The sequence below is a fragment of the Colias croceus genome, chromosome 6, assembly GCF_905220415.1.
Source record: "Colias croceus chromosome 6, ilColCroc2.1".
NCBI lineage: Eukaryota > Metazoa > Arthropoda > Insecta > Lepidoptera > Pieridae > Colias > Colias croceus.
In genome coordinates this window covers 4444685-4472506 of record NC_059542.1, presented here as the reverse complement: position 1 = coordinate 4472506, position 27822 = coordinate 4444685, and the positions used below count along the sequence as shown (strand labels likewise).

General features: G+C 33.7%; 1 protein-coding gene across 2 annotated transcripts; it reads left to right on the top strand.

Moving 5' to 3' along the window:
- Positions 1–16233: 16233 nt before the first annotated feature.
- Positions 16234–26385, top strand: LOC123692514. Of its 2 annotated transcripts, none has more exons than XM_045637273.1 (3): positions 16234–16366; positions 23619–23843; positions 24205–26385. In XM_045637273.1, exons 1-3 carry the CDS (start codon positions 16324–16326, stop codon positions 25920–25922), a joined length of 1986 nt encoding a protein of 661 aa, XP_045493229.1. In that variant the 5' UTR covers positions 16234–16323; the 3' UTR covers positions 25923–26385. The 2 variants fall into 2 exon arrangements, with proteins under 2 accessions (XP_045493229.1, XP_045493228.1); XM_045637272.1 differs by having other exon boundaries at positions 23619–23873.
- Positions 26386–27822: the final 1437 nt, after the last annotated feature.

Below are 27822 nucleotides of genomic sequence, written 5' to 3'. Positions count from 1 at the left end.
GGCAATGCATTTGCTTGCAGCACTTATGTATAAAATGTAGGTACAATTTACAAAGCGTAGTAGTTATTAAAATAATGTAAATATATTTTAATATGGCTCATTACGTCATTCTTCAACTGGTACTATTATTGGAATTTATCATATAGGATTAGTCATATTCCGGAATACCTCTCAGAATTTAGAAATAACAGAAATGGTAAAAAATTATTTAATACCTTATCTATTATATGTATATTATATCCCCTGGATCTGCTCTTGTCGGTAGTAGGTAGTAGGTAGGTACAAACATCCCAACTGTATGGAATCACATTATTTAGTCCTAATCCTATGGCCTATGGGTACCTATCTAATATCTATAAAGTTACTAGAGTGATTCCATCTTTAATGATATTAACTTAGATTTAAGGCATACCTAGGTCGACTATAAATGTCAAGCACGTTAGAATGTTGATTCATTTTTGCTTAGTGCAAGTATAGCAAATATTATTTAGCTTTACGTATCCAGTAATCCAGATGTAGGCCTAATGCATCTGCCCCTTACCCCACAAGGGGACACGGAACGTCACTTTTATAGGTATCCAAGATATACACTGGTATTCTGATAATACGTAAAAGGTGAAAGTACCTAGGTATTATATTTAAATATGCATATAAAATCTAGCTGGTGGTTCGCCGTTAGCGATCACAAAAAGTGTCATAGCAAATTCGTTTTTCGCCTTTCAGGGATAACGAAATAATTATTATTAATGACAGGAATTAAAATTTAACTGGGAAGGTTGACTACGAAGAAACGGGCCTCATATTTGTAGGTATAAATAAAGGAAAATCGAAAAGGTGATAAATTATTCTCAATGCAACATAATTTAACCGTTGTATAATATTAGAAGGTATCGTGTGATGTTCTTTCAGCAATAAATTTCGGATATTGTTCTAGTAATTGAAGGCAATAAAGCATGCAGTGATGATCAATAAGTGACGAATTGATAAGGCTTAGTGAAAGCGCCAAAATGTAATTCTATTGTGAAGTGGTTTCGATGTGAGATTGTTACTTACCGCATCTTCTGTAACCATTGTTCATCCACTTTGATGCATTGAGTAATCGGTATTTTATAATCGAAACCCGTTTCCTAAAACTACTAGGTAAGTTACCACTTTAAAATTCGTTTGTATGCGTTTTCTTTTACTTGTAAGTAATTGATTTGTTACGTAACTTTAGGTATTGAAATAAAATACCCAAGTGTTTGTAAACATTTGCAATTTAACACGAAATATTTAATTATGCTCGTTCTGTTTGCAATTTGATGTGCCGCATTCAGAATAAATAGAATATGCTACTGTGTGCATTATATAAAGAACAGTTGACGTGTTTTGTGGGCTATGCTCCATTGAATATGAATATTCAAATATTTCAATCATCATCCATAACAGGGTCATAAAATAGCAACTGGTACTAAATGTAGGTTAAAAATGTGTTTTTTTTTAATTTACCTAACAGCTGACGGAAATGTGATCTATGTTAGTCTACATAAGTATTACATATTATATAATATCTGATGCCATGATATTATTCTAGTTAGGATTGCATATATGCCTATAATAAAATTAGGAAGTTACAATATGTTTCATTTGGAACACTGCGAAGTAATCAGGTGAATCACTGATAGGCACATCCATCAACAAACTAAGATAATTATAGCAGGTTTCAATATTAATTTATTACTACCATTAAATAACATATACATGAATCATTTAATACAATCCGTATCATCTCCGAATACATAATTTTTGTTACTCAATCAATGAACACGTATATCGTGTATAGTTTAACCTCCAGCAATCGAAATAATGTAAGATGTATCAGTTTATTGAGATACTTTATTGACCTCAGCAGGTTCTCAGCAATTATGTTCGAGCTTGTTAGCTTTTTAGATTGGAACCGTGACTGAGATGCTAATAATTTATGATCGCAAAAGATCATCTATTTTTTTAACAATAATATTGACTGTTCATGTAGTTTAATGCTCTCTATATTTATTTAATTATCAGTGGCATCAAATCTTAAATACGAGTAACTATGAAACGGATTACATAAAATAAAGAATGTCTAGAATCAGTATAAGGTACAGTATAGGGACTTGGTTATTGGTAAGAGTAGGTAAGATTATTTAACTATTTCACACAAAATATGGACCTTAATATATAATAGGTTGTATATATGGTTTATAGATAAAGTAAGATAAATAAAGGTGGTACAATGGTATAAAATTAATACGGGATATTTTAAAAAGAGGTCAATTTAAGAACCAATTAGGTACTAAGTAATAATTATAATGGAATAATAAAGAATTAAACACACGCAACAACTCCAAATCTATCAAGCAGTTCCGATATAAGGAAAGTGGAAGTATCGTGCTCTTGATATTAACAATTGTGCGTGTAAAACGGAATGTAGTATTATTACTTGGGTGTCGGAAACCACTCTAGCGTCTACTATGAAAAACGTTTTTAAAATACAAAAAGTGAAGAAATGATAATAAACTCATACTATTTATCTAATGGCTTAATGGGTAGGTATATGAGTAGGCGCAACTTTGTATGTAAATATCGCAAATATTTCAATATGTCTTCAATGGAATTCCAATCATTTGTCAGCCAGTTGGGCTCTACATGTAAAATGAAGAAATATATTACAAGTCTTTATATAATATAGCTGTTTCAAGAACAATACTAACTCGTTAAAGTTAAACATAAGCGGAACGATGTCATAGGTCGCAGGTCGCGATGCGCCGCCGGTCGCGGGACCCCACTCAGCTCAGCCCAGCCATTCGTGATATACCGTGGGTGAAAGCAAATGTTATCTAACACAGCCTTGGCCACGAGCTAGGAAACTCTGATGTGTCCCTTCAGGTTACTACACGCCAATTTGATTTGTGGAACTCCACTTTATTATCGCAGAAAATGTGACGTCTTGAAATTGCTCTTATTTTACGGTAACTGTGTAGCCGTAAATCTCTGTTGTATGTAATTTTAACGTAGAAATCGTTTGCTTTAAGTAAAGTCATGACTATTTGTAATTTATTTACATTGCATTTGAAGATGTAATGAGTAGACTTCCACAAAACGCTATGGGCTACATGAAAATCGGTGTTTATGGATAATATTAAAATATTTGCGATAATATAATTGCTAAGTATGCCCCTCGGCGCAAAATATTATGAAATCAAATTATTTAAAGTATGTTGTAAGAACCGAGTTATCCACGACCTTCAAGAGCCGTGAGAAGCTTCGGCCCAGTCTGCGTGCGACTCAAACATTGTCTCCGTTTAAATAATCGACAACAGTTAGGCATGGCGCAACTCTAAGCTTAGACAATGTAATTTGCTATTTTTACATTACCGTACGCGTCAACATTTGGGAATTGGTTATTAACAATGCAATCAAACTAACGGTGGCTTAAACATAACAGTGGGAGTGGAGCACGCTTCGACTAAAATTAGTCAAAGCTCGCACCGCGGTAGGATATCGGTCGAAATATTAGCATTTTACGTTGGGTACCAAATACCATCATTTGTTTGTCTTGTGAATATTTTCCTGTGATAATCACCTTAAAAAGAAAAATTAATGAATGACTTTTAACTGTTTAAGTTTATAACCAAACAAATATGCAATAAAATGTTTAGTGTAATTTTTAAAAGTAACCGGCCGGCTTGAAATCAGCATTTAGCAATAAACCGCAAATGCTCATCACTTTATTATGTTGTATTTTACCATTTAAAATATGTATCTTGTTTGCCTTAAATTCCTTATAATTGCATGGTAATATGGTATTTCAGGTTTAGGAATCTAAGTACTTGTTATTTAAGCAATTTATATTTAATATAGTAATTCTAAGCGAGGCAATAAATGCAAATTTTTTTTCATTCCAATCTCTATCACCTATACCTACACAAAATATTTTTTACCTAAGAAAATTTGGAGAGCTTTTGATTGTAAAGTTCATAGTTTACATTGTTTTTTCATATGTTTATCAAAAGTAAAGCCTTACTTTCGCTATTTCTATAACGTTATCGAGATTCACGAGTCCCGCTTGAGAATAGCGCCAGAACAATAATTATGAGAAAGTTGTAAAATTTAACATAGAGTTCTTCAAATGGCAAACACGATGCAACTCTACACGAAACTAAGAATAGTTAATTCTCTTCTTAAAAGTTGTGCCAGATTAATCCTTTGAAAAATTTTTTTGGTATGTAAACCAAAATTTATTGAATTATTATAAAGTAAGACTTCCATATTCCACAAAAAACAAACATTGCGGATGCTAAACAATCTCATCCGTGATCTTCGTTCCGCGATGGTCGTTAAGGATGTATTCCAAGGTTTTACACATAGATCTATCACATTTATAAAGGTTAAATGCCACAACATTATTAATCTTTAAAACAATTAATTGGATTGTATACAGCAATTTAAAGAGGATTTTCCATATCCTCGTAGATTGCCGTGGATCGAAGCGTGAAATATTGTAAATTATAACCATAATAATACAAAGAAAGAACTAACAGATTCCTATACAGCCAATGATGATAATTTAAATGTCATGCTCGCTCCCATATACATTGATGACGTGATCTACACGACTGTTAAGCCAGCAAGTGGGATGTTTCTCATGCTGTTATCGATGCATCAGAAGCATCGCTCGGGAGTCGTGCCAACCGTCAGGCGCCCTGCCGAGGACGACACGCCTCTGCCAATCATTGCTAAATACACATCTGCCGTTTTGCAACTTTATTTTAGTGGAATAGGTAATGAATTACAAACGATACACCTATCAAATATGGCACAGTGCCATGCACTCGGTCTGGTAACTATGAGAGTCGCGATAAAGGGAGGAGCCAGAATCCGAAATTACACCGGGAAATTTTTCATAGATAAACCTCATATAAAGTTTGGTTTATAGTTTTTAATATTTATAACGTGTAGAGTCGTTTTATAATTATTGCTGGCTATATTAACATCGGTTTCATTAAAGCTTGGTCTACATAATATTATACACGGACCATATTATGGATAAGATAATATTGAAGTTATAGGTAAATAGATCGTTTTTTTAAGGTATTGAGTAACATTCGGTTTTTAAAGTTAATTCGCAGTTAAAGCATTTAATAGATATAATTCTCACGATGTAAGACAAATGGTTTAGCGCTAAAGCAGTGACAAGTTGCAAAACTTTACTAAACCATTTTTTATAAATGTGTAGCACATTCAGACCAAACAATGCGCGTATGGGAAACTAAGAAACGGTAATTGTCGGAATTTTAAAGCTGAATATGTTATTAAGAAACTGAGTTTAAAAGATATTATCTTTTGATGACTGTCGATGATTAACTCATATAGGTACTGTATCAAAGGTCAGGTGTAAATGTAAATTATAAAGAATTAAGACACTGAATAGGTAGTTCTTAAGGAATTAAGATTATTAATAACATATCGAAATATAATATATTAGAATACATAATTATTAAACTAAGAATAATTTTAAACGGACTTTTGTCGCTAGTCATTAGAGTTCAACGAGTATATGACATGTCCATCCGTACATCCTTCGATTGGGTAATGTTTAAGGAAAGCGTAGCCTTTCATTTACCGGATTTTTTAAATTATCAACAACCAGTCATAAAATTATATGTTATGTAAAGATTATTATTTCCCATATTTATAACATGTACCTATCAATGTTTTGATTTCTAACATTTTTTATAGTAACGAGATTGCTCTACAATAGACAAATGACGGCAACAGGTTTCAAAGCGCTAATGTAAAAATAACAATAGATCATCAAAAAAATTGTATACATTGCTTCAATTTTCTTGCATCGCCTGTGGATCGTTCAATATCAAACGCTCATCCACCGTGAAAAACATTTGGTTCACGGCCGCATCGCATGCATCTACAAGAAATAGATACTATAGTCTTCTGGTACATACGTAATACGCACTAGACCTTTGCGGTTTGATATCATGTAGGTTATTATATTTTTATCCTTCGTTGTTACTTGATATGTGACATTTGAACCTATATCAAATTAATAAAGAAAAATATTATAATGCGAAACCGTGCAATGATTATGAAAAAATGTAGAGCTGTCGCGGTCGGTGCAATAGATATATGTTACAAGGTTTTCATTCATGGTTTTATTTAAGTGAATATTATAATATATTATAATACCTAATTGGATAAACTGTGCTGCAGGAGTTCGCTACAAATAAAAGTGCATAACTATGCAAGTGGAACGAAATCGTTTACTGAATGTTTGGTTTTTTAAACCCCAATGCTCGTATTACATTATCATAGGTAATATTGGATCTATTAAAATAGTATAAGTAATATGCTCCTTGTTTATTACGCATAAAATTAAATTAATGAATCTAAAGTTTCAATATTACATATGTGATATATTATGTATGATATATTGCAACGTAAGCAGCTAAATGATAAAGTTTATTACCTAAGAATTTTCTTTAATGCATGTATAATTATATCCGGGACAACAACTTTGCTGCATAATCTTATATAATCTTGAAGTACGTCTTTACTATTTTGTGGATATTAAGTTGTAAGCAACTTATGCAAGAGTTAACTGCAGTTTATTTTACACAATTTTACATCACTGACCCGCCTACTGTATTTTATTGTAAAACGAATGGGAAACTTGAAACACTTTAGCGTTTCGCTTTAGCAACATTAAAATTTAAAACGCGGTTTTTACATAGTGCTTAAACCATTAAAAACTTTTAAACAGTAAGTAGGATGCAACAAAATAAACAACGAACAACTTTCAACGAAAGACGCCACTTATGTATGAAAATGGAAAATTTGGAGAAACATTACCTACTAACTACTTCGCGTATACAATAACATACAAAAATGATTTCGTATATAATGGTTGGTAGTACTGAAGTCGGTGCTTTATACTATACACCTAAATACCCATTTAAGGTAGAGTTACGCCTAACAAAGCACATTGTTTTCGATAAATGAATGGAAAGATAATCAAATTATAAACTTTTTGTTTGTATCTCATTCTTAATGAGCAAAAAGGTAACATTTGAATTACACTCTATTCTATTGTTACTTTATATGATTAAATACTTACAGTTATCCGCTAATTGTCTTTACATTTTATACAAATTTGACTAAATGTTCACCCTAACTTCGCTTGGGTTGAAAAATATACACTGTGTCACTCAGAAATTATCCAGGTCAGTGCTGGTAAAAGAATTTTCCATTAATTTTGAAACTTATTTACGCTAGAAGAAACTAAAAAAAAAATAAAAAAATATTTCCTCATTATAATATATGCATGGACTAGAAACAAAAACCAGAATAGAAATAAACAAAATATTTATTTAAAATCTCTTCAAACTTTATTCCAATTTAAAATGATTAATGCTTTCGAACATTAATATTTTAATGATTGTGGGAATTCGGTTATATTGCTGTATATCTTGTAACAAATGATTACTAGTTCATTACGCGAAGCAAAACACGCAGCAATTCATATTTAACCTTTATTTTTTATTATTATAACACATTCACATTGATAGGTGACGATGGTGGGAGATGATTATTTTGTTATTGAATTGATGAGTCAATAGAGTGTGATAGTTCAACCTTACTTCTGTGGTATGTGAAAGAATTCTAAAATATACCTAGGTACATAATAAATGTTCTGTCATTTGAAACAGCCTTATATAGCTTAAATAGCTGTGTATATTGTACTCGATTTTCAAATTTATATTTACCGTCAATCCTGTTATGTCTAACAGTTTCATTTAATGATTCTTAAATAATTTTAGAGTGAAAGCTTATTAAATTGACATTTTTTGTTGTATATATTGAATTTTTGCCCTAGAAATTCTTTTGTAAACCTATGTTAAAACGTCTTAAGTCTGTATGATACCTTCTTAGTGAAAGAACGTTCAGATGACTTGGGAAATATTCACCGGGTCGGAATGTAGCATCCTCAAACAAAAGGTCATATCGCGAGGCCGCATTGAATACGGTAAGCCAGACAATGGTGATATTAAGGTGATCGTTAGTTACGCTTCCAAGATGTTCAGGAAGAAACTTTGTTTGTTTAAAGCACAGAAATATGTTATACTGAACTTTGGTATTGAGCTTGAATAAAAATAAGCGTTTTTGTTTGTTCGCTTATATTTAATGTGATCAGTTTTGATTTTTTTTTTGTAAATGTTCAGAATAAAGATCTCATTTTATAAAAATAAAATTGTTCCTATACCTTTAGGTATATATGTCACCATAATTTCCATCAAAAGCTAGGTCCTTGAAACTGCGAATTGAATATCATCATTTCTAAGCGCCTTAAAGTCAAACCTAACCTTAAGTCTTAAAAAATATAAGTAAATAAATTTAAATTAGATTCGCTAGACTGAATGCAGTAAACAAAGACTAGTCCAGGTGAACTTATTAAAATTTAATGCTCACGTGCACATTGAAACATTATTTCACTACAAACGTGGGATATCCGTTGCGAGAACAATATGAACGAATTTGAATAAAATGCGAAACAAATAAAGCGTCTGTACTTTAGCTTCGTATATTCTTTTTATATAGTGGCTATTTAAGACTAGTAGAAATATTTGCACTACATGTACACCTACGCTACTTTGTAGTGTAGATATTATTGACCCTTATTAATTATTTTTACATAATTTATACATTTTATAGAGCCTTTAGAAATATAGACTTGTTCTCTCTGAGTGAAGTAATTTTTATTTTATTACAAATAAAGTTTTCTTAAGTTTAACGTATTTAAAGAGATTATGTATACCTACATAGATGTTGAACGTATGGCATACATACCTAGTACCTACCTACTTACTGAGAAACCCAAAATAATTTAATTATATTCTAAATAGAAAATTATTTTGTCATTACATATTATGTAGTAACAATTTACAGTCAACGTACATAACTTCATATAAAACATGTTGATTTTTCAAATATTTGCGTCGATGAAATTACTGATTCAGCATTATTCATGCAATGTATATTAAATTTATAAAGAAATAGGTTATGTTCACATTACCAAAAAATCTTTAATATCGATACAAGTTTTCAAATATGAATTTATTCATATAGTTATGTATCCAAATCTAACGTTCCGCCCGCGGCTTCGTTCGAAAGAAAAACTCCTACGTGGGGATTATACCTATCCTATGTATTTTCTCAGGTCTCAAACTATCTGTGTACCTATGTATTGTGTATAATTAATTCAAATCGGTTCAGTCGTGATGAAACATTGACAACAGATGAAGTTACTTTCGCATTTATAATATTACCTGCAGCTTTGTTGGGATTTTTCAAACTAAAGACATACTTATAATTATTCTAAACGTCATATTATATTATGTATTATTAAAATACTAATTAGTTGACCCGGCAAACGTTGTTTCTTCCTTACCCTATATATACCTAGGTATTAGGGATTTGAAAAATACATATTTACAGAAAAATTTCATGAGAATCGGTCAAGCCATATCGGTGGAGTTCTATAAATAGAACTAAATAAAAAGGGTCTGTGTCGAATTAAAATTAAAATCAACCTCCAAACATCACGTAAACTTTACTCCCTAATAGGCATTTTTGTTAGATAAGCAAATACGGAATGTACTGTAATTTGAGAAACGAAAAGAAACCGTGGTCAGGCAGCGGAATCAGAGATGACCTGTGACTGCTGATGCAACACTATTGACTTCGCAAGGTTGTTTACAAGGTTTCATATGTAAGTACATAGGTATACACTTTTTCTTTTTAAAAAGGTAAAATAATCAAATTAATTAAGTACACCAGTGTGTTTGTTTGTATCACCAACGTTATTAAAACTGTTAATTTTTTGTATTAAAATCAAACCCCACTAACTCCTCTAACCTACGAGATTATAGTTGATTCGAAAAGTAACTGAAAAATATTTAGAGCATCGTTTTGGCAATCAACTTATAAAGTTTGAATGCAAACTTGGAATCTCCATTAAATGTATTATTAGCAACAAAGCCCATTTAGTGCATTGTTACATCACCGTTAGAATTAAGCCCTAATATTATGACATTTACATTTAATACTACATAATTGAACCTTAAATAACCCAGAGGAATGTTGTGAATACCTAAGTCATTGAATAGGTATAATAATAAGATCCGAATAGCTTCTTAGTGGGTAATTGGGAAAATAGTCCGACGATCAATTTACTTACGTGTAATAAAACTATAATTCAATAAGTTAGCACAATCGCTGATTACTCATAAACCAAGCGTTGCGTAAAATGGAAGAGTTCAAACTAGCGAAATAAGAGTAGGTTCATTAAGGCTAAGTATATGTCAGGCCATAAACGACGATATGTAATACCGGGTCAGCTATTGCAATACCCGCCTTACCTGTCGATCATATTCTTAGACCGACCAGCTGCCTATAAAGATTAATCACCTAGATAGGGCATTTGTCATCTCCATAAACGTGGTGACATTTCAGGTGTACAACTACAACTAGAAAAACATAAAAGATGACACGATAGTCACGTTATTGTAGGGTTCCGCAGTGGCACGTGATATAAGCAGAACCAAATATTATAATCGTGATGTATAAGTGTATAACAATTTAAAAATTGTTACACATTTAATATGATTTTAATAATTTTCTGATAGAGATAAAAATGTAAGATTTCTGAATATTGAACTAGTTTTTTCCCTTAATTTTCACACAATTCTTTCAAATCCTTACACAATTACGAAGTAGTACATAACATAAAAAATATTAGGTAGAAGTGTACCTTCAAACCGTGATATTGTCTATACTAATATTATAAAGAGGAAAGGTTTGATTTTTTGTTTGTTTGTTTGTATGAATTGAATAGGCTCCGAAACTACTTGGCAGATTTGAAAAATTCTTTCACTGTTGGAAAGCTACATCATTTCTGAATGACATAGGCTATATTTCATTTTCAAAAAAAAATAGGCATCCTTACTAAAATTACTATAACGTAATCCAAGGTGTGAAAAAAATATCAAAAAACTACCTTACATCGCGTGCGCTGCGAAAACTATTGATGATAGAACAAAATGATATACTACATTTTTTTAGAACACACCATTATCTACAAAAAATCAGCGGCAGCATATCTCTAACTATTACAGTCATGTCACAATAAGCGTTTTTTTATTGAAAAAAAGAAATTAAAATACCACCGCTACAAAAAGCTCTTTATTTGTACCTTGGTATTAACCCTTATCAAAATAAACGATGTATTATTTAAGACTGCTTCAATATCTTTATATTACTTTTTGAATTATTCGATTCTGACAATCCATTCAAAAGATATCACGAGTTAAAAAAAAATTAAAAAATAAACTGTATTCGGCTAGCTATGCGTTGTAGGCGTCACTCGGGCAGGGGTACGGGAGGGGGGTTAAGATCACGAAATAAACTTGCCGCGCGGCTTACTCGCGCGGTCGGCTCCCTACGTGATGGACGTGTGCGGAATTTACGCTTGATAATAATTCGTTTAGTAAGTAACTAAACCGATTTAAAAAGTTCTTTTCAGAACTAAACCCATTTATATAGCTTCCGCCCGCGACTCCGTCCGCGCGGATGTCGGTCTTCGCGTGGATGGTTTATTTCTCCATTTTGAGTAACTCTGACAATGACATCTTATAAATATCTATTGGACCCAAATACGGCTAGGCCTATAATAATACGGAACGTGTGTTCGCGGTTCTACACTCTACAGAACAACGTCTATGGATAAAACTGAAGAATTAAGATTAATTTTTTTTCTACGTATTTTTCCAGGATAAAAAGTATCCTATTTTACGCCCAGGATAATAAGGTATAATTATACCAAGTTTCATCGAAATCGAACCGTCAGTTTTCCCGTGATGCCTTCACATACAGACAGACAGACAGACAGACAGACAGACAGACATACAAAAATTTTTTTAATCACATATTTGGGTTTGGTATCGATCCAGTAACACCCCCTGCTATTTATCTATACAAATATTATAAAGAGGAAAGGTTTGATTTTTTGTTTGTTTGTTTGTATGAATTGAATAGGCTCCGAAACTACTTGGCAGATTTGAAAAATTCTTTCACTGTTGGAAAGCTACATCATTTCTGAGTGACATAGGCTATATTTCATTTTCAAAAAAAATAGGCATCCTTACTAAAATTACGATAACGTAATCCAAGGTGTGAAAAAAATATCAAAAAACTACCTTACATCGCGTGCGCTGCGAAAACTGTTGATGATAGAACAAAATGATATACCTACTACATTTTTTTAGAACACACCATTGTCTACAAAAAATCAGCGGCAGCATATCTCTAACTATTACAGTCATGTCACAATAAGCGTTTTTTTATTGAAAAAAAGAAATTAAAATGCAAAAAGCTCTTTATTTGTACCTTGGTATTAACCCTTATCAAAATAAATGATGTATTATTTAATATTATATAATATTTTAATAGCCATAAATATTACACTGTTTTTAGCTTTGTTGATTCTACACGTTGGGAAATGTAATACTTATAATAAATACTTATAATAAATGCGAAAGTTTGTGAGGATGGATGTACCTACTCACTCTTTCACGCAAATACTACTGAAGATTACATTGAAATTTAGTATACATATATAGAGGGTAACTTGGATAAACATATATGTATATCCCGGAAATCCCACAGGAACGGGAACTATGCGGGTTTTTTTAAACGCGGGCGAAGCCGCGGGCGGAATGCTAGTTCGCTTATAAAAGAAGAAATGAAAGGTCAGACAGCTTAGCTGATCGTTACCCAGAGCGACCGCATTATGCGTATAATTTGCGGTTACATTACTTTTGACGTCAAAGTTGTAAGCAGACAAATGTCAGTTTGTACTCTTAAAATAGTTGTAATTTGTATTTTTTTTTATTTTGCAAGAAAGTAATTCATGGTTGATCTATTAATTACCTAAGTACACTGCCAATCACCATTAATTTTAATGGTTGAGAATATAATATAAGTAATATGAGATATCTAACACGCAGACTTACCTTCATAAATAAATAATTAAAAATCTTTGATTACATAAAATAAACTACTGGTTATAATTGTATAATTATTAAATATTAAGCTATCAATAAGCAAGTTGGTATGTTAAAGTGTCTATTACTCATGAGCTTAGGCAACGCCCGCGGCTCATTTTAATAGAATTTGCATTTGCGAATCAGTAATAATATTCTATAAACAGATGTGTAAGAATTATCTAATATTAATTATATAAATCAATCAAATTGATATTGATGTTTTAGTATAGGTAATATTTAGCATAAAAGTACTCAATGTTTTAAATAGTGGGTAAACAAAATACTGTTTTCATATGTTTCATAACATACTCGCTTTATTTAGTCAAAATTAGTAACATAACTTAAGCTTTAATAAGTAACATAGATACTGCTGAAGTCAGTAGAATTCAGCAGTAGCCAGTAACTATATTATAAAAATATATATAGAGTCATTAGCCGCACCAACAAATTCGAGTAAGAAAATATCGAGAGCATCTTTATTTTCTATTTCACAGTGAGATTTGTTTTTCAGTCATTCGCTGTGGTATTTAAATACTATGTTGTCGCAAGGTATCGCGGTCGTGCCTGAAACCTTAGCTCAAACACGAATGTTGTGAAACAACCTACATGAGAACTTCGAGTGAGCTCATAAAGCAATAATAACAATGCAAGACACACTAATTAAATAAATTATTATTTGGTAATTATTTGGTACAAATAAAATAATTTATTTGTACCAAATAATTAGCGCACTATCGTTAACGACAATTAATATATATATTTAATTATAACACCGAAGACTCGGTTCGTGAGTGACCCTGATTTCGCCATAGGGTATGGAATTGACCCCAACGTTACATACCTAATATATATTATTGTATTTTCCCACTAGATCTAATGTATATAAATTCATGAATTATGTGTTTCACAGTAGAAAATTTGTCTCCACTTCTACTGCGACTACTTGCGATAGGTATTATAAGATTGAAGAGTTCAATTTACTGTGAAGAGTCCTCGAATATAAATTGTGTATGAATTTATAATTTTGTAGATTTATTTCAAATGCCGTAGGATGATAAAGATAATCTCATGAGTAATACTAATGGTAATACTATCTAACCATCATAAGTTTTATATTTAACCTTTTCATTAATAATAATAGATAATGTCATAACATAAAGTGCACCCACACTATGATTCACGTAACTATATTGAAAATGACGAGTACTACAAGTTTATACAAAAAGTATACAATATACATATTCAGTACTATAAGTACACGCACCGGTTTTGTTATTAAATTATTTATATTATAATTATTATCAACAATATTTGAAATGTTTCTATGAGAATGTAAACATTGTTAAATAATAATTACCAACAACCGTTTTAATATCTAATATTTTATGTATTGGATAATTAATTAGGCATCTCTACAATTTATTTTGGAAGGATTTGTACCAACACTTAAAAAAAATGAATGTCTTATTGAATATTAATTATTTCGTCTTCTAGAGCGCATATATCACTAGATATATTATGATTACTTTGAATTAAAAATTTACTTTATTTCCGTTTGTATCTATGTTAATTTAAAACTCTTTAAACATGAGTTTTAAGTTTGAAAGCAGCCTTATCTACCTTTTGTCTAAGTACTAATCGCTTACGATACATTATTGTGTTGCTTAATAACAAATAATAAATATTTGACAGACGTAATAAGCATCCGAACAATAGATAGCTTTCGGCCGATAAGATTTATTGAAGACATATGTATTATGAAACACTGGATAGTGCAATACATTGCTATTATAATATTCTTAGTATACTATATAATAATAAATGATTTATTTATATAATATTAAAATTACAATATGTTCACAATTTCGGTTATCTTTTCTTTACCCAGCAATTGATTAGATTAGGCTCTTGAAGTTATATATTTATAGAGCGACGGTTTGAAACGTTTAAAAGTCATTACGATATTGTAAAGTAAAAAAAGTATTTTCAGTCTTTTCTTATTTCAGTTTACATACAGAACTTAACGAAAAATTTAATCAGATGTGAAATGCATCTGCTCCGTGTGGTACATTGCTGTAAACATTTGAATAATAATATGATGTATACATGGGCGTAGCTAGCCATTGGCTCAAGGTGGGGCAACAATAAAAAAATAATATGTAACTAGCAACTGTATGTACCCAAAGTCATATCCAGGTCTTCGAACCTCAAATGCCGGTGGCACGGCCGGCGGCTGTGCCGCCGGCATTTGCCAAGGCATTTGCGAAGGCATTTGCGAAGGCATTTGCGAAGGCATTTGCGAAGGCATTTGCGAAGGCATTTGCGAAGGCATTTGCGAAGTTGTTGTGTTATAACACAAAGAAAATAACGTATTCTTCTTTGTGTTATAATACAAAGAAAATAACGTATTCTTCTAGGAATTTATATCGTTTGTCAATGAGGTAACGACTGAATGTATGTCGTATGGGAGGAACGACAATAGATGCGCGATAGCCGCGCCCCACCTGTCAGATAAATCACGGATTTGTTTTCACTCCCCACTGAAGTAGGAGTTTATAGTAGTTTTATTGTCATAGGTACTACTTTGAAATTTTTTAAAGTTAGTTTAGTTGTTGAATGCAAAGAAAATTCAGAGATTATAATATAGTAGTTACCTACTAGGTAGTTAAATGTATAAAGTGAAGTAAAGATTAAACATCCCTAATATAGAGTTCATAAATTGGATTATAATGGGTAAGTATAAATGGAATTAGTAATTTAGGACTAGCTGCTAATAAAAGTGTACTAAGGTCCTTGCTAACATTATTTCTTACAAATTTGATTAAAGTACTCTATCTATGCTCTAAAATACAAGGCCTAGTCAGTTAGTATAGAAAGATAGTATTTATAAATAGATATAGATAGTATAGAGTAGTATTCTACAACTCTTTAAATTTTAATAAAAATAAATAAATTTGTATTCAGCGTGCCGCTTCAATTTATGATAACAACTTTAGAAGTAGAATTGTATTGTGGGATGAGTGAATGAGACGCGACATCGTAACATTTAGGTAACTTGAAGCGTTCCCAAGCTCGCGATTGCTCTGGCGTCACTCCGTGAGCTTTCAGGTGTCCACTGGCCAGATAGAAGGGGAGGTGAGCATCCACCGCTGCTCAGTCCCTTCGCAACGCACTTCGCGGCAACATGTCGGTCTTGTGGCTCGTGCTTACATTGCTCCCTATCCTCGGTAAGTCGACACGACCTAACTCGTACTTTAAGGCGGTGCATCGACGTGCAGCAGTGACGTGATCATATATCTTGTGATTTATGCTTAATGTGTATTTGTAATGTGCTTTCGATTTTTCATGAGGAAATGGACAGTGATAGTGCACGGTTGAAGCGCGCGTGCGCATCTTACGCATTTCAGGACGTCCGTGTTCGTGGGAAGTTAATCGCGATACTAATTTCCTCATTTATTGATATATGCGATGTTTGTTTTGGCAGAATTAAATTTTATAATAATATTCATTCGATTCGATTTTATAGTAATATGTGAAAAAGAAACAAATACATTAGTTTTTACTTTAGAATTTAGCTGTTTCTAATAATAATTAAAAAATATAATAAAATTCATGGTGAGGTCATAAATTTTTATAAGGATAAAATTATGATTATGATGTTTAAAAAATGTAAAACTATGTTACTTATTATATTTATTTTAACACACAAGAGAAAAAATTCTAAGTAAGATAACAAAAATACAAATGTGTTTTATACATAGCTATTTATTTATTTTATAATTAATTACCTACTTAACAAATTATTATTTTAAAATAATAATTAAAAAGTCTAGGTCATGATTTATTTACTTAAAGTAACAGTCAGAAATTAGTCGTTGTATCTTCTCATAATTCAAGTGTGCGTGTGCGTGTTTTTTTTTTTAAGATAATTACAAAATTTTCTTTCAGCTTAAAAATATCCATAAATCGTCTTCACGCGCAAAATGTACAAACAATAAAAAAGCTAATGCAAATGTTACGTATACCAAGTTAATGAGACGATGCGACTTAGCGCATCTTAGTGCACGAGTCGCTGTACCTACTATCGCACCAAACTTGCGCAATACAATGCACTTTCCATTTGTCCACTGTGGTTCATCGCATCCAACATCTACACTAATATATAACTAATTAGCCTTTCGCCCGCAGCTTCGCCCGCGTAGTCAAGGAAAATTCACATAGTTCTCGCTCCCGTGTGATTTTCTGGATAAAAACTGCATGTGTTAATTCAAGGTACCCTCTATATGTGTGCCAAATTTCATAAAAATGGTTCAGCAGAGTTTTGCGTGAAGCAAACTTTCGCATTCTTAATATTATAAGGATAAGCTAAAGAATTTGTTTTTTTTAACGCACTAATCGCAAGAAGTACTGTACAAATTTCAAAATTTCTTTCACCCTTGAGCTGAAGAATTTGTTTGTTTGAACGCGCTAATGTCAGGAAGTACGCAACCGATTTCAAAACTTCTTTCACCGTTCGATATTTTCAATATTTTACGTTAGCTCTGACTGCTGTAGGCTATATACATATATTTACCACTGTGGAGCCGGGACCGACCTAGAAGAAGATATACATAATAGATTCCAGATATTTGCATAGCAAGTGATCTTCACAAGCCGCTCTCCCAAACTGGGCCGTGAGGGCAGGAGGCCGGAGAACGGATGCGCACTCCAAGGTTTAGACCTAAACGGTGCATATTTGAATTTTGTTATTGAAATCTGCATTCCAACATACATGGGAAACGAGATCGCTTAAATATAAACGGCTGTTATATAATCGGCTTTACGAGATTTATTTAAATTTCGTTTAATAAATTGTCCCTCTAATTCTAATATTTTGATTAAATTGCAGATAAGTCTACGTAAAAAATTAATAAAACGCACATCGAATTCTTAAGTTAATTAGCGTCCATGAATTTTTTTATACCTCATACCGGAAACTAGTCAAAGCTGTTAAATTTTTGAGATAGTTACCATATAACAATACAATATTAAAATATTCTCTACGCGTAAATCTTATGCCTAAATAGATGTTGAAAGATTTGTAGAATTTTTTATGTAAATTACTATTGTGTATATTTAAATAAGCATAAGGAGCTTTGGCAATTATTATTAATACTGAATGAAATCTTACGAGTCAGTAAAATTTTCATAGAAGAGCACACTTGTTTAATTATCGCTAAACAAATATAACATTAACTTTTTGAAGAAAGCGATTTCTAAAATAACACTACGTTATAAAACAAATACGAATAGATACACATCGTAAATGCTACAAATATAGTACGAGACGTGCTTAGCCGTGAGAATAGATTACGTAAAATGAAAGTATCATTGATGCATGTGATTTATCTCGATATATTGTATCAGCTATCATCAACGAATTTACCTTACCAGTTACCCACGTTTGTAATATGCGACGAATAATTCTGACCTACGACACAGTCAATCATATAGAGTCGTGGCCTTTTTTCTTTTATTTTAATATCATCAATGATATTTTTCACCAGTTATTATTTCAGTACTTTAAATGGATAACTTAGACTCCTGGCACACTTATGTTTCCAGAATATGTTAATGTAATTAGTTGCTTTTAATTAAGTTCATATTAAGTATGTAAGTAGGTACTCTTGTAAACTATTGTGTGGATATAAATTTATAAAGAATAGAAAAAATTCGATCACGAGGCGGGACTCGAACCCGCATCCCTCGCGCCATTCCGGGGCAGATGCCTAACCAACTCAGCCACTCGTGACCCGCCCGAGTAATCGAATTTATTCTATCCTTTCAGTTTTATGTGTCTTAAGGGACACACCGCGCGCCATCTATTGAGATGATTTAACAACCATCTCAACCAATATGAAGCACTTTTCAGTGAATACAATATTGTAACGATGGAACACGACCTTTTCTTGAATTTATATTTTTTTGGTTTTTATGGCATTCAAATGCTTTATAAATATAAATTTATAAAGAATAGAAAAAATTCGATCACGAGGCGGGACTCGAACCCGCATCCCTCGCGCCATTCCGGGGCAGATGCCTAACCAACTCAGCCACTCGTGACCCGCCCGAGTAATCGAATTTATTCTATCCTTTCAGTTTTATGTGTCTTAAGGGACACACCGCGCGCCATCTATTGAGATGATTTAACAACCATCTCAACCAATATGAAGCACTTTTCAGTGAATACAATATTGTAACGATGGAACACGACCTTTTCTTGAATTTATATTTTTTTGGTTTTTATGGCATTCAAATGCTTTATAAATATAAATTTATAAAGAATAGAAAAAATTCGATCACGAGGCGGGACTCGAACCCGCATCCCTCGCGCCATTCCGGGGCAGATGCCTAACCAACTCAGCCACTCGTGACCCGCCCGAGTAATCGAATTTATTCTATCCTTTCAGTTTTATGTGTCTTAAGGGACACACCGCGCGCCATCTATTGAGATGATTTAACAACCATCTCAACCAATATGAAGCACTTTTCAGTGAATACAATATTGTAACGATGGAACACGACCTTTTCTTGAATTTATATTTTTTTGGTTTTTATGGCATTCAAATGCTTTATAAATATAAATTTATAAAGAATAGAAAAAATTCGATCACGAGGCGGGACTCGAACCCGCATCCCTCGCGCCATTCCGGGGCAGATGCCTAACCAACTCAGCCACTCGTGACCCGCCCGAGTAATCGAATTTATTCTATCCTTTCAGTTTTATGTGTCTTAAGGGACACACCGCGCGCCATCTATTGAGATGATTTAACAACCATCTCAACCAATATGAAGCACTTTTCAGTGAATACAATATTGTAACGATGGAACACGACCTTTTCTTGAATTTATATTTTTTTGGTTTTTATGGCATTCAAATGCTTTATAAATATAAATTTATAAAGAATAGAAAAAATTCGATCACGAGGCGGGACTCGAACCCGCATCCCTCGCGCCATTCCGGGGCAGATGCCTAACCAACTCAGCCACTCGTGACCCGCCCGCGTAATCGAATTTATTCTATCCTTTCAGTTTTATGTGTCTTAAGGGACACACCGCGCGCCATCTATTGAGATGATTTAACAACCATCTCAACCAATATGAAGCACTTTTCAGTGAATACAATATTGTAACGATGGAACACGACCTTTTCTTGAATTTATATTTTTTTGGTTTTTATGGCATTCAAATGCTTTATAAATATAAATTTATAAAGAATAGAAAAAATTCGATCACGAGGCGGGACTCGAACCCGCATCCCTCGCGCCATTCCGGGGCAGATGCCTAACCAACTCAGCCACTCGTGACCCGCCCGAGTAATCGAATTTATTCTATCCTTTCAGTTTTATGTGTCTTAAGGGACACACCGCGCGCCATCTATTGAGATGATTTAACAACCATCTCAACCAATATGAAGCACTTTTCAGTGAATACAATATTGTAACGATGGAACACGACCTTTTCTTGAATTTATATTTTTTTGGTTTTTATGGCATTCAAATGCTTTATAAATATAAATTTATAAAGAATAGAAAAAATTGGGGCGAGGGATGCGGGTTCGAGTCCCGCCTCGTGATCGAATTTTTTCTATTCTTTATAAATTTATATTTATAAAGCATTTGAATGCCATAAAAACCAAAAAAATATAAATTCAAGAAAAGGTCGTGTTCCATCGTTACAATATTGTATTCACTGAAAAGTGCTTCATATTGGTTGAGATGGTTGTTAAATCATCTCAATAGATGGCGCGCGGTGTGTCCCTTAAGACACATAAAACTGAAAGGATAGAATAAATTCGATTACTCGGGCGGGTCACGAGTGGCTGAGTTGGTTAGGCATCTGCCCCGGAATGGCGCGAGGGATGCGGGTTCGAGTCCCGCCTCGTGATCGAATTTTTTCTATTCTTTATAAATTTATATTTATAAAGCATTTGAATGCCATAAAAACCAAAAAAATATAAATTCAAGAAAAGGTCGTGTTCCATCGTTACAATATTGTATTCACTGAAAAGTGCTTCATATTGGTTGAGATGGTTGTTAAATCATCTCAATAGATGGCGCGCGGTGTGTCCCTTAAGACACATAAAACTGAAAGGATAGAATAAATTCGATTACTCGGGCGGGTCACGAGTGGCTGAGTTGGTTAGGCATCTGCACCGGAATGGCGCGAGGGATGCGGGTTCGAGTCCCGCCTCGTGATCGAATTTTTTCTATTCTTTATAAATTTATATTTATAAAGCATTTGAATGCCATAAAAACCAAAAAAATATAAATTCAAGAAAAGGTCGTGTTCCATCGTTACAATATTGTGTTCACTGAAGAGTGCTTCATATTGGTTGAGATGGTTGTTAAATCATCTCAATAGATGGCGCGCGGTGTGTCCCTTAAGACACATAAAACTGAAAGGATAGAATAAATTCGATTACTCGGGCGGGTCACGAGTGGCTGAGTTAGTTAGGCATCTGCCCCGGAATGGCGCGAGGGATGCGGGTTCGAGTCCCGCCTCGTGATCGAATTTTTTCTATTCTTTATAAATTTATATTTATAAAGCATTTGAATGCCATAAAAACCAAAAAAATATAAATTCAAGAAAAGGTCGTGTTCCATCGTTACAATATTGTATTCACTGAAAAGTGCTTCATATTGGTTGAGATGGTTGTTAAATCATCTCAATAGATGGCGCGCGGTGTGTCCCTTAAGACACATAAAACTGAAAGGATAGAATAAATTCGATTACTCGGGCGGGTCACGAGTGGCTGAGTTGGTTAGGCATCTGCCCCGGAATGGCGCGAGGGATGCGGGTTCGAGTCCCGCCTCGTGATCGAATTTTTTCTATTCTTTATAAATTTATATTTATAAAGCATTTGAATGCCATAAAAACCAAAAAAATATAAATTCAAGAAAAGGTCGTGTTCCATCGTTACAATATTGTATTCACTGAAAAGTGCTTCATATTGGTTGAGATGGTTGTTAAATCATCTCAATAGATGGCGCGCGGTGTGTCCCTTAAGACACATAAAACTGAAAGGATAGAATAAATTCGATTACTCGGGCGGGTCACGAGTGGCTGAGTTGGTTAGGCATCTGCCCCGGAATGGCGCGAGGGATGCGGGTTCGAGTCCCGCCTCGTGATCGAATTTTTTCTATTCTTTATAAATTTATATTTATAAAGCATTTGAATGCCATAAAAACCAAAAAAATATATATTGTGTGGATTGCAAACTATGGGATGATACGTTCCTCAGCTAGAGCTTTACATAAATGTGCAAGGTCATCTATAATTCTAAAGTGACCTGCATGGTAGCTCGTCTTCACCATAATGTCTTTGTGTCCATATTCGTGATTACCGTTAATAGTAGCGAACTTGCGCACCGAATTAAGCGAATTCATTAATCTTGGCTAGCTGTTCACCCGTATAGAGTAAATGTATCGAATGTATTTAGTTCATTTGCATAAGCGCACGACCTTTCGAGGATGCGGCACCTCTGGGTTGCGCAACCTGATGCTATCTGCCCCGCTGGCCGCTCACGCATGGGAACTCGGTTTAACCTCCGCGCCAGTACCAACGTTCACTAAGCTAAGCTTTCATTAAAACAAACTGCGAAACGAAGATAACTCATCTCCGCGTATACAGCGCGGGAGATTTTTATCGACCGGCTTCGCAAGATCTTTTAACGCACAAGTAAAATAACACTCTAATGAGTTCTTTTTGTCAGATTTTATAATAAGCATTACATCAAATTACTCTAGAGGCTTACTAGGTCAGGTAAGTGCGGGATTTTTTTGTCACTTTTATTTTACATTGAATTTATTTGTAAAAACGACGAACAACGATGTCGCGGGCATATGCTATAAGTGATATGCTATAGCCTATATAATACTAATTAATTATGGTTTCGGCTAATTCTTTTAAGTGTTATAGTTTACAAATTATCTAATCTGTTAGGGCATCATCAATTATGTAAATTTTGGTCATTAAAAATTTCACAGAAACCGCGAAGAGTGTGTATGGTATAAAATTCTATTAGCTTGCCATTTACGATGCGGTTGGGTAAACATAAAATTCATTTTGATCGCGTAATCGACCTCAATTTAAGATGGCCGGTGCGGTGTTAATATCCCGTTTGATGGATACCAACTTCATAGTTTATTTATATCATTATTAGTTATCATTGCTCAGTCACGCACAGAACATGTTGAAATGGTTTGGAGGTAGGTTTACGATAGGGTACTTGCTTGATATGATAATCTTAAGAATCATCTTCTTGGCGTAAATAAATTATTAATATTCTACCTACGCATAAACTGAAATATTGTTCAAATCAGAACAATTAAACCCTTAATTTTTATTCCAATAAAACAGTGCCTATACCATGCGCATTTATAATATTGTCATAAGTTATATGTAATTATGTTAATATTGTTTATTTTATGTATACAGGGGGAGCGGAGCGTTTTAACTGCAAAGGACGGATCCTGGGAGCATACTACGCAGATGCTAAATCAGGCTGCAAAGCGTTCCATGTGTGCGTGAGAGTGGCTGGCGGCGGTGTGCGCGATTTCAGATTCTTCTGTCCCCCCGGCACCTTGTTCCATCAAGAAGCCCAAACGTGTACCGACTGGGGCGACGATGACCCCCTAGCGTGCCCTGCTGATATCTACGACGGTCAGTTTGATCTCTACAAGATCGGATCCGGTGAGCCAGCTTTGCAACTAACCATCTAGGCTTTAGACTAGTAAACGAATCAAACACGAGATTCATGTGTACAGCAAATGGTCAATCATAAGTGTCGTCGTGTATAATGATTTGTATCACGCAGGTTATATGTTTGCCTGGCTTCACTAATATAAAAGAGTTTGAATGCAATTAGACCTGCTAATAATAATGCCAGAGCAATGTATGTAAATTAATAAAAGCTTACGCATAACAGTAGGTAATCATAAATTAAAACAAGTGCTTGATTTTAATACTAATTTAAAAGGTGAATTTATTGTTATTGTCTTACAAAAAATATTTTATTATGCAGGATTTGACACGAAAAAGGTGTCGTCTCCTGGAAACCGAGAAGATGAACCTGAGTTTGGACTGCAGGGCGCTGAAACTGGCGACCGTCGTCTCACCCAAAATAATGGTGCATCAGACTTACGCACAGCTCACTCCTCTGACTTCTTCAGCGGACAGCGAGAGCGAGGCCGTGACGAATCTGCTCCGCCTTCATCGTCTTCCCGCCAGTCTTTCCGAAGGGCATCCACTCAAAGAACTACATATCCATCATCCCAATATACAACCCCATCTCCATCATCTCCTCAATATTCCAGCACTCCAGCAGTCCAGCAATACGATGTTCCAAAAAGAAAAGTATTCCGAAAACGACCTCACTATATATCAACACCTGTCCCCACCACAACAACAACCGTAGCACAACCTTCATTCCCTCCGTCGACTTATTCCCCACAAGACTATTTCATTCGTCGAAATCCCCCTCAAAACAAAGAAGTACCAACAACAACTGTGAACATTCCACCTCAGTACAAAGATGAATATGTTGAAGTAAGCAGAGTTACACCAAAGCAAAATAAATATTTCTCTAACAGCCCATCCACCACACCTTACACATTTTTAACCCAAACAACACCCGAAAATAAGAATGAAGGCCTTGTTGAATTATACAATTATAACGGTGTAAATCCAGATAATAAAGGAAATCAAGAATCATTTAAAGTCCGAAATAGCTTTAACGTACAATCAGATGTCCCAAAGCAAACCGATTTCTCTAGAACAAAAAATTACAATCAAAATTATAACCGAGGCACGCCTGGCTATTCTACCAATTACCCAACGACAACAGTCGATTATAATTCCGCGAGAGGAATCGTAACAAGCACGCCTGCTTATAGAAACTTCAACAGTGTCTCCTATGAGTCAGAAAAAAATAATTTTGTATCTTTTCCTGACGCCAAGCAAAATTATTATAATAACCCCACGACTACATCCTCCCCTACCACCTCTTATAGGACTTCCCGACCTGATTCCTTTTCTAATTTCAACACCATCGCATATAATACGAATAATGCACTCAATACACAGTCATCGAATTATGCAAACAGTCAGGAAGATGATGGACAATATCGACCACCACAAGGTGAAGACGATGGCCAATACAGACCGGAACTCTACGAAAGGGAATCGGAGTTACTATCCGGCGCTCATTCTCTAAACATTGCAGCAAGCGGCAACAGGTTACCTGATGATCAAAAACGACCAGAGAAGGTACGATCTCAAAAGCAATTCGGAAAAGTATCAACACCACGACCGTTCAGACCAGCTCCATCAGTTACAACGGTAGAAAATCAGCAACCCGTAGAAATATATACAAGCACCGCACGCCCTTACTCTGAACAAACACAAAGAACTTTTGATTACTATCAGACTTACACGACAACGTCAAGACCTTACGAAGCGCCCTCCGCTCCTGCCTCAAAAGCAGTTTCAGTAAATAACGCCGCTCCAAGGGTTACACCAACTATTGCTCCCAATAAACCTGAATCTTATTCGAGCTATGAGACCGTCCCACAAAACTTGCCGTCTTCGTCCCCAAGACCTAAACATGTCCCACATATTCCTAATCGTCCCAGCAAAGAGGACTCCAGCAGTTATGATTATGCGTATTACGACTCTGATCCTGACCGGTTAACCGAGTATGACCTATTAGAGGAATTTGGTAGAACTAACTCTAGAGGATAACAAATTCAATCATGCTTACTCCTTCACTGCCATTAAATTAGTCTCTGGATAAGCCATTAGGATAATAAGTTCATGCTTTGTATTTATTATATCAATGTTAATCAGATTTTTATTTTTGTAAATAATTATTTCATTTTTTTTATTTTTCGACTGAAATATGCCAGTATAATGAGAATGTAAACGGAAAAACTTTATTAAAGAGCTATAACTTTTACCTTTTTTATAGAGGCTTATCCTAATAATTCTTATACTAAATTATTGTGTGATATTTAGACTTTCGTGCTTGATTAGGTTTAAGATTATATAGTATAGTTTTTTAAATAATTTAATTGTCATTAAAGTTCATTTCGGTTTTGTCATTTAATGACTTCATGCGCTAAATTGTTAGAATTAATGAAGTACAATGTGAACTAAGCAAAGTATTGTAAAATATTACACTGTAAATAAAGTTTTATAAAGACAATGCACAATATTTCGCTTAATTTTCCTCAACACAATATGAGAAATATAATGAACAATATAAATGAATGTTGCATTATGTTGGTGGGTATATTTTGGTTTTAGATAAGAAGTTATTTATCTTCACTAGTTATACAGTTATTTGATTCTTGCTATAACTTGTACCTTTTAATTTGAAGACAATCCATAAATGAGTAGGTAGGTACATAATTGAAATAGTTGTATGTTAGTACCTACTTACTAAAAAAGTAATCATATTTTTGTTTTGATAATAGCGAAAAATATATTTCTCAAATGGAAATCAAACATGTAGGTATTAAAGTAGGATATAAAGTTAACCTACGATATTTAAAGACTGACAACGATACCAATAATGTTCGAAGTTTCAACAGGTTCAAATAGCTAACCATGAGGTAGATACTTCAGTTATAAACAATATTTTTACCTACTCTTAATCCTACTAATATTATAAATGCGAAAGTTTGTATGGATGTATGGATGTATGGATGTTTGTTACTCTTTCATGTAAAAACTACTGAACCGATTACAATGAAATTTAGCACACATATAGAGGGTAACTTGGATTAACACAAAGGATAGTTTTTATCCCGAAATCCCACGGGAACGGGAACTATGCGGGTTTTCCTTTGCAAACGCGGGCGAAGCCGCGGGCGGAAATCTAGTTTTTAAATAAAAATAGACTTTTTTTGAATACTTTATACAATACAATTTTTTTTAAAGTTTAACTCGTAGGTATAGCCCCACATACCTATAGCACCTACGTGTTGTCTCGAAGACCGTGTTACTTTGTGTTTATGGCATTGTACTCACAATTTTAAAATGTCAAATAATAGCACTAATTACACTAGCCGCTATTAATAATTATTATAAAAAAATTGATAAAAAAACACCATGACAGATATTATAAAATAATATATTTATTATTTATAAATTTTCAATATTGTTTTGCACGCCATCTGTTATCGAATAGCAAAATAAAACATTCATTTTAAAACGATACTTCTAATGATGGTTTTTGACACTAGATGTCACTAAAATTGATTAGTGTTCATATTATTATAAGTACATAAGTACATATTATAATAAATATTAAATACATATAATAAATCTGTAGAAGGGTCAATTCTGTACATTGAAAATATTGAAAAAATAAATAGCAGGGGGTGTTACTGGATCGATACCAAACCTGGTCTGTCTGTCTGTCTGTCTGTATGTTCAGGCATCACGTGAAAACTAACGGTTTGATTTCGATGAAACTTGGTATAATTATACTTTATTATCCTGGGCATAAAATAGGATACTTTTTATCCCGGAAAAATACGTAGAAAAAAATAAATCTTAACTTTTCTTAATTTATCCGCGCGGACGGAGTCGCGGGCGGAAGCTAGTTATAAATAAATCTCTACTTTTTCCTACCCGT

Bases quoted from the DNA above. Each gene is read 5' to 3' on its own strand.
- LOC123692514 (XM_045637272.1), top strand. From the start codon at position 16,324: ATGTCGGTCTTGTGGCTCGTGCTTACATTGCTCCCTATCCTCG. The intron at 16,367-23,618 runs GTAAGTCGACAC...TTATGTATACAG, and splicing joins TACATTGCTCCCTATCCTCG to GGGGAGCGGAGCGTTTTAAC. The intron at 23,874-24,204 runs GTGAGCCAGCTT...TTTATTATGCAG, and splicing joins TCTCTACAAGATCGGATCCG to GATTTGACACGAAAAAGGTG.